This window comes from Staurois parvus, unplaced genomic scaffold, assembly GCF_062004578.1.
Source record: "Staurois parvus isolate SC_StPar_1 unplaced genomic scaffold, SC_StPar_1.0 ptg000232l, whole genome shotgun sequence".
Taxonomy (NCBI): Eukaryota; Metazoa; Chordata; class Amphibia; order Anura; family Ranidae; genus Staurois; species Staurois parvus.
This window is the reverse complement of record NW_028318028.1, coordinates 7,775,581-7,784,680: the sequence shown is the minus strand read 5'-3', so window position 1 is coordinate 7,784,680 and position 9,100 is coordinate 7,775,581. Positions and strand designations below refer to the sequence as shown.

General features: G+C 41.2%; 1 protein-coding gene across 1 annotated transcript; it reads right to left on the bottom strand.

Annotated features, from left to right (window-relative positions):
• Window positions 1-4,990: 4,990 nt before the first annotated feature.
• On the bottom strand, window positions 4,991-5,338 carry LOC149460333 (protein GVQW3-like). The gene has a single exon (XM_089679908.1). It carries the CDS (start codon window positions 5,336-5,338, stop codon window positions 4,991-4,993), a length of 348 nt encoding a protein of 115 aa, XP_089536034.1.
• Window positions 5,339-9,100: the final 3,762 nt, after the last annotated feature.

Below are 9,100 nucleotides of genomic sequence, written 5' to 3'. Positions count from 1 at the left end.
AAGTCAAACCAGGACTTTTGAGTTTATATAATAAAATAACAAATTTCAAGGAGTGGAAAATGCATTTATTTTTCGAAATACTCCCATGCTACATTTATACACTTATCCCAGCATTTAACTAATGCCTGGAAAGCTGCAGCATAGAAAGATTTAGCAGTACACCTGAAACATCCTAGGACATAGTTAGCCTAGCTTAAAAAAGACAAAAGTCCATCCAGTTCAACCATTAAAAAAAAAAAAAAGTTAATCCTACACCCACAGTTGATCCAGAGGAAAGCAAAAAAAACCCAGGAAAGCATGATCCAATTTGCTCCTGCAGGGGAAAAAATTTTGGATATTCCCCGGATCAACTTTACCTATAAATGTTAGTATCCAGTTATATTCTGTGCAGCTAGGAAAGAATCCAGGCTTTTTTAAAGCATCCCACTGAGCTGGCCAGAACCAACTCTTGAGGGAGTCTATTCCACATTTTCAAAGCTCACACTGAGGAAACCTTTCAGTGTTTGGAGATTAAATTTCTTTTCCTCCAGACTTAGAGTGCCCCCTATCCTCTGCGATGACCTCAGGGTGAATAACTCTACACTGAGTTCCAGGGGTGGACTGACCATTCGAGCACTCAGGCCCTGCCCGAGGGCCCGGGGTCAGTAGGGGGCCCCATGAAATGCCCCTGGTACCTTTTTTATAGGCTTTTTTGGGTGTGCTTTGAGTGTGGGCAAGGACAAAGGGGCCCCATGATCCCCTATTGCCTGGGGGCCCTATGAGTTGTCAGTCCACCCCTACTGAGTTCACTATATGAACCACTGATGTATTTATACATGTTCATCATATCCTCTCTTAATCTCCTCTTCTCAAGAGAGAATAAATTCAGTTCCTCTAATCTTTCCTCATAGCTGAGCTCCTCCATGCCTCTTATCAGTTTGGTTGCCATTCTCTGTACTTTCTCCAGTTCCCCAATGTTCTTTTTGTGAATTGGTGCCCAAAACTGAACTGCATATTCCAGATGAGGTGTTACTAATGATTTGAACAGGGATAATATGATATCTCTCTCTCTGGAATCTATACCTCTTTTAATACAAGATATGATTTTTCTCGCTTTAGAAACCGCAGCTTGGCATTGCATGCCTGTATTAAGCTTGTGATCTACCAGAACTCCCAGATCCTTCTCCACCATTGATTCCCCCAGTTGTACTCCCCCTAGTATGTATGATGCATGCATATTCTTAGCATCCAAGTGCATAACCTTACATTTATCAACATTAAACATCATTTGCCACATAGCTGCCCAATTAAACAGTGCATTGAGGTCGGCTTGTAAGTTGAAGACATCCTGTAAGGACGTTATTCCATGGCACAGCTTGGTGTCATCTGCAAAGACTGAAATGGTATTTTTAATCCCAGACCCTATATCATATATAAATATATTAAAAAGTAAGGGTCCCAACACTGAACCTTGGGGTACACCACTGACAACCCTAGACCATTCAGAGTATGAACCATTAACCACTACTCTCTGAATACGATCTTTTAGCCAGTTTTCTATCCATTTACATACAGACTTTTCCAAGCCCATAGACTTTACCTTACACATTAGCCGTGTGTGGGGAACTGTGGCAAACGCTTTTGCAAAATCCAAGTATACCGCGTCCACCGCCACCCCTCTGTCCAAGTATACCACGTCCACCGCCACCCCCGTTTTTGGTTTTGCTCACCTCCTCGTAAAAAGAAATCAGGTTTGTTTGACAACTTCTGTCTTTCATGAATCCATGCTGTCTGTTGCTTAAAATATTTTTTTCCAGCAAGAACTCATCTATGTGGTCTTTTATTAAACTCTTCAGTATCTTCCCAACTATAGAAGTTAAACTAACAGGTCTATAATTACTTGGTAAAGATTTTGACCCCTTTTTAAATACTGGCACCACATTGGCGTAATGCCAATTCAGTGGTACTATGCCAGTCATTAAAGAGTCCCTAGAAATTAGAAACAATGGCTTTGAAATGACAGAGCTCAATTCTTCAAGGACCCATGGGTGTATGCTATCTAGACCTGGTGCTTTATTCACCTTTATTCTGTCTAAATATTTTTGGATCATATCAATTGTGAGCCAATGTGGATCATCTGCGGCTGTATCAATACCATGCCCATTATGGAAAAGAGCTCCCCATGCTCCTTTGTATACACAGAGCTGAAGAAGGTATTCAATAACTTTGCATTCTCTTTGTCCCCAGTCACCCACTCTAGATTATTTTGTAAAGGGCCTACATGCTCGGACTGGACCTTTTTACTATTAATATATTGGAAGAATTTTTGGGGGTTGGTCCTGCTGTCTTTTGCAATCTGTCATTCATTTTAAATTTTTACGGCCTTTATTTCCTTTTTGCATACTCCGTTATATTCTTTGTAATGTGTAAACAATGATAGTGTTCCTTCATATTATATTTAACAAAAGCTCTTTTCTTATTATTTATAGTTTTTTTAACTTTGGCCGTAAGCCACATAAGTTTGATTTTTAGCCTTTTAAACTTGTTGCCCATGGAAATATATTTTGCAGTCTGTTCACATACAATATTTTTGAAGAACTCCCATTTCTGTGTTGTGTTCATTGATGCCAATATTCCCTCCCAGTCTAAGTCTTGGAGAGAAGCTCTCAGCCTTGGAAAATTAGCTCTTTTAAAATCAAGCGTTTTTATTTTTCTCCTATTTGATCGCTGTTTACAACTAACAATAAATGAAATCATGTTATGGTCACTGCTACCCAGATGTTCTTTTATTTGGACATTTGTAATAAGCTCTGCATGGTTTTAGATTACCAGGTCCAGCAGAGCATCATTCCTAGTGGGGGCCTCTATGAACTGAAATTGTCCTGTATTAGGTTTAAACATTTTTGCTTTTTAACTGTTCCTACAGTACCATCACTCCAGTCAATTTCCAGGTAGTTAAAATCCCCCATTATTATCAATGTCCCAGCCCTTGCAGCCCTTTCCATCTGTGCAAGGAGCTGAGTCTCCACCTCCTCATTAACACTGGGAGGCCAATAACAAACTCCAATTGTAGTATGCACCCCCATGTGCAGTTCCACCCATAATACTTCAGCCTCATCGCACTCGCCATCAACTAGGTCCTCTTTCACACTCGCTCTGAGATCGCTTCTCACATAGAGACAGTCACCACCACCTTTCCTATTTACCCTGTCTCTCCGAAAGAGAACATAGCCAGGAATATTAATGGCCCAGTCATGTGAAGAATGAAGCCAAGATTTAGCAATATCAATTAAATCATAATTCTCTTCATGCACCAAAGCTTTCAACTCACCTATTTTGCTTGGCAGACTTCTGACATTGGTTAACAAACACTTTAATCCATTGACACCTTGTTCACACGTATTTTGCATATTTTTTATTTTCATACAAATGGTACCAATTCCACTGGTTGCTTGTAACACTGGAACCTTCTTATCATCTGCCATAGCCTTCCCCCCATCTTTCCTCATTCCACCAACCAATAAGTACTGACCCCTGTCAATCTGTCTACCCCGTTATAATCCAATTCTCCCTCCCCCCTCAATCCTAGTTTAAATACTCCTCCAGCCTTCCCATAAACCTCTCCCCTAGCACAGCAGACCCCCTTCCTTTTAGGTGCAAACCATCTCTAGCAGATAGGTTGCGCCCCAATGAAAAGCCAGCCCAGTGCTCTAGAAACCCAAATCCTTCCCTCTAACACCCGGTCTTCAGCCACGCATTGAGTCCTGTAATCTCCCCGTCTTTCCTGAGTTGCGCATGGCACAGGTAATATTTTAGAGAATATCATCTTGGAGGTCCTTCCCTTCAACTTGCAGCCTAGTTCTTTAAATTTATTTTTAGGGAGCATCCACCTTCAATGTATTCTGTCATTGGTTCCAACATGAACCAACACAGCTGGGTCATGCCCAGCCCCTTCCAGTAATTTATCAACCCTGTCCACCACATGCCGAACCCTTGCACCAGGGAGACAGCAAACCATTCGGTTGCATTGATCCTGGCAACAAATTATTCTATCAGTCCTTCTATTTATAGAATTCCCTACTACCACCAGCTATCTAGGCCTTCCTGCACTACCCTCACCACCCATCCCAGATGGTCTGCCCTCTGGCTGTTAGGGATAGCAGTAACATCGAGGGCTGCCACCCCTGAGCTTGCCATCCCCACATCTTCACCCAACTTGGCAAATCTGTTTGGGTGCACAAACCCAGGGCCGTCCTTCCATTTCTGTGAGCCTCTACCACTCCCTCTCATTACAGTAACCCATCTTCCTACCTGATAATCCTGATTAGCCCCTACTCCCTCCACATCAATCCCATTAGCTACCTGCTCAGAGAGCAGAAGACCCCTTTCAAGGTTGTCGGTTTTGCCCAGTGTTGCAATTGGCTCCTCCAGATCTCTAACGTGAGTTTCCAGAAGGGCAAGCTGCTCATATCTGTCACAGCAGTATCCATCCTGGAGCTGTTGCTCCATTGCTGCATACATGCAGCACACTGTGCACTGCACAAAACCTTCCACCCTGCTAGCACACATTATCCCAGTTACAGTATTAACAGGAAATATCAGATGTCACTTACAGATTAGTAGACTCCTGTTATAATCTCCTGTTTTCCACTCCGGTTTTTTAACTCCACTTATCAACTGTCCACTTGGTCAAAGGTCCAGCAAGCAAAATACAGGCAAGCTCAGAGTGAGCTCTACAGCAAGTTATATAGGACCTGTATCACCTGTGACCAATTAACCCCTTCCCTTAATTAGCAGACTGAAGGAAGAGAAGGAAAGGAAGAAAAAAATGCTGTTTAAAAAGTGACAGAAAAAGTGATTTAAAAAAGTAAAAGCTTTTAGCAAGACCCAAAGAAGAAAATAAAACAACTACAAGCACCAGCAATCACCAGCAGTCAAAAGTAAAACTTTTTCACTCCACTCAAATTTCCACTCTTTTTAGCTATCAGCCAGCAAAAAATGACAGCCTGCTTCACTTTGTCATCGTTGTGTTCACTGATCCCACAGAGAGATTTGTCTCTTGTGCAATATGATGGCAGGTTATTCGTTGATTATCCAGAATCAGACGTTCCATGCGCTGAATGTTCACAGGAATGACTACTGTGGTCTGAGAACCACCACGGCCTGGATTGTCACTTATGGACTTACGGCCGTCTTTGGAATGTTTAGACCACTCAAATGTTTTACTGCTGCTGAGCGTCTCATCATCGGAATGTGCTTGAAGTCTTCTGTAGATAATCGCAGGTTTTACGGCTTCATTCACAAAAAACTTTATCACCTCAGGTTGTTCCATGCATTCACTAACACTGTTGTCTGCCATCTTGGACTGGCCCTCGACATGTGCACTGCCTATCAGTAATAGGACACACTTGCTGCTGCTTTTAGTGCCACCACGCTAGCATTCCTTTTTAAACCTGTTAAATTAAAAGTCCCAGTTTGACTTGAATGCCCCTCGTATTTCCACTATTAAATGATGCAGCCGCTGTGTGTGCTGTAAAGCACTGCAGTAGCATACAGTAGCTACATGCTAGATGTAGTAGTAGCTACATGCAGTAAGCGGCATTGTCTTCTGGCAGCAATATAGGTAGCTTCCCATCTGCTGCCAACATTAAAGAGAGTAGAGCTGAGTGCTTCTCCACCATTCATGGGAAGACTTGTATTTATATCAGTGAATACACAACTTCCTCTTATTGGCTAAGATGAAAATTGTGACATCAGCTGCCCGCCTTTCCACCTCAGCCAACCAGAGGAAGTCATTTACTTGATAAACATACAAGACTTCTCCTGAATGGTGGAGAAGCACTAAGCCCCAATTCTATTGTTTGTGTGTGTGTGTGGGGTCCATTATTAACATCTATATCGGACCTTAATCTATGAGAACTGTCTGGCATAGCTGAAGGAAATCCCCAGTCATTTGACTACATATAAAGTGGCTGAAGCTGTCTTTTGTCAATAACTCAAGCTGTGTTTTTTTCTTTGTGAATTTGAGTTTTGCTGTGTGGGTTGTATACATAGTACAGGCAGATTAAGGGCATCGCCTAGGTGTGGTATTTAAAGGAATTTAGAATTTTTAATGTTGACATTAAAGCAATATTAAAATTGTTGCTTCCTGCCAAACATAATGTTTAAAAAAGTAGTTTTACTTTTGCACACGTCCCCCAGGGCAAGTGCCCAGCCCCCCATGTCATTTGTTTGACAATCCCTTGCCTATTAGCTTTGCCATTTTAAAATGTAATTTTCATTGACTTTAGTGGGGTTTGGATTTGGCACCCAAATTTTAATCATGTTCTGCCAACCTACCTTGAACCATATCTAGGTACATTTGTCTCATTCCTACCTTGATGTCAATGTTTGGTGAAAGCCACATTCACTACTTTATACTGTAAATATGTCATTCAGTGTTCCTGGGGGCTTCAGCTTGGGATTAATTCTGCAGCAAAGTCATCACCCCTTGCAGGAGGAGAATACCAGACAGCTTCTCATGTTTTGTGCCTCAGTCTTCCACCAAGTGTGGCAGCCCCAAGAAATCCAATTGGATCCCCTTTGCAGCATCATTCCCAGCTGCCAATATTTTTCCCATTTTGTATTGTCATTCCTTCCTGTGTTTGCTTATGAGGAAAAGCAAAATAAATAAATTATAATATATAGTTTATTTATTTAATAAAAATAAATCTAAAAAAATAATTTTTATCAAAAATAAAAAATGTGATGGTGGGAAGAATTATGTTAATGTGGGACCTCCCAGGCTATGAACTGGAGGAAGTGGGCTGTATTTACAAGTGCTTCATCATGTATGAATCAGGGGCACTATTCTCTTTGTTTACCTCAGTGTCTTATGCCATGGAGTAGACTACAGGGGGTTTCTGCAAACTCCAAAAACAAAGCAATTTTAAAAACTTGCAGAAAAATGTGACCCCTGTAATATGTTCCATGGCATGAGATGCTAGGGTAAGAAAAGAGAATAGTGCCCCTGACTCATATGTACATAGTAAAGAACTAATGAAAACAGACCCCTCCCTGAAAGTTTATAGCTTCCTCAACATTAACACTAGAGATGAGCGAATCGAACCAGGCGAAGTGGAATTCGATACGAATTTCAGGAAAAATTCGATTCGCGTCGAATCCGAATATTTGCCTACTTCGGGTGCGCGAATCGGATTTTTCCCGATCAGCCGGCAAAAGTGTCCCTGCAGAGAGCTCCGCTATTTCTGACAGTTCTCTGACAGTTCCTTCACATGTACAGCGGTTGAAACATTGTATCTATTTGTTTCCATTTAGGATACAGATGTTTTTATTCGGAAACAGATGTTTCAACCGCTGTACATGTGAAGGAGCTGTCAGAGAACTGTCAGAAATAGAGGAACTCTGCAGATACACTTTTTGCCAGTTTGGAATTCTTATTTTCATCCTACTTCTTCTTCTTCATCCTCATCCTCATCATCATCAGAAGAAGAAGAGGATGAGGATGAGGATGAAGAAGAAGTAGGATGAAAATAAGAATAATTCCAAGCCGGCAAAAAGTGTATCTGCAGAGCTCCTCTAAGTGTATCTGCAGAATAGAGGAGCTCTGCAGATACACTTTTTGCCGGCTTGGAATTATTCTTATTTTCATCCTACTTCTTCTTCTTCTTCTTCTTCCTCTTCATCCTCATCCTCATCCTCTTCTTCTTCTTCTGAGGATGAGGATGAAGAAGAAGAAGAAGTAGGATGAAAATAAGAATAATTCCAAGCCGGCAAAAAGTGTATCTGCAGAGCTCCTCTATTCTGCAGATACACTTAGAGGAGCTCTGCAGATACACTTTTTGCCAGCTTGGAATTAATCTTATTTTCATCCTACTTCTTCTTCTTCTTCATCCTCACCCTCATCCTCAGAAGAAGAAGAAGAGGATGAGGATGAGGATGAAGAAGAAGAAGAAGAAGTAGGATGAAAATAAGAATAATTCCAAGCCGGCAAAAAGTGTATCTGCAGAGCTCCTCTATTCTGCAGATACACTTAGAGGAGCTCTGCAGATACACTTTTTGCCGGCTTGGAATTAATCTTATTTTCATCCTACTTCTTCTTCTTCTTCATCCTCATCCTCAGAAGAAGAAGAAGAGGATGAGGATGAGGATGAAGAAGAAGAAGAAGAAGAAGAAGAAGAAGTAGGATGAAAATAAGAATAATTCCAAGCCGGCAAAAAGTGTATCTGCAGAGCTCCTCTAAGTGTATCTGCAGAATAGAGGAGCTCTGCAGATACACTTTTTGCCGGCTTGGAATTCTTCTTATTTTCATCCTACTTCTTCTTCTTCTTCTTCTTCCTCTTCATCCTCATCCTCATCCTCTTCTTCTTCTTCTGAGGATGAGGATGAAGAAGAAGAAGAAGTAGGATGAAAATAAGAATAATTCCAAGCCAGCAAAAGTGTATCTGCAGAGCTCCTCTATTCTGCAGATACACTTAGAGGAGCTCTGCAGATACACTTTTTGCCGGCTTGGAATTATTCATATTTTCATCCTACTTCTTCTTCTTCATCCTCATCCTCAGAAGAAGAGGATGAGGATGAGGATGAAGAAGAAGTGGAAGAAGAAGAAGTAGGATGAAAATAAGAAGAATTCCAAGCTGGCAAAAAGTGTATCTGCAGAGCTCCGCTAAGTGTATCTGCAGAGCTCCGCTATTTCTGACAGTTCTGTGACATTCACTCCATACAGCGGTTGAAACATTGTATCTATTTGTTTCCATGTATGGAAACAAATAGATACAATGTTTCAACCGCTGTATGGAGTGAATGTTGTTGAAACCGCTGTATGGAGTGAATGTCACAGAACTGTCATAAATAGCCTATTTCTGACAGTTCTGTGACATTCACTCCATACAGCGGTTGAAACATTGTATCTATTTGTTTCCATTTATGGAAACAAATAGATACAATGTTTCAACCGCTGTATGGAGTGAATGTCACAGAACTGTCAGAAATAGCCTATTTCTGACAGTTCTGTGACATTCACTCCATACAGCGGTTGAAACATTGTATCTATTTGTTTCCATAAATGGAAACAAATAGATACAATGTTTCAACCGCTGTATGGAGTGAATGTCACAGAACT

What these genes read in the sequence shown, in the direction of transcription:
- LOC149460333 (XM_089679908.1), bottom strand. Translation starts at nt 5,338, where the DNA reads ATGGCAGACAACAGTGTTAGTGAATGCATGGAACAACCTGAGGTGATA.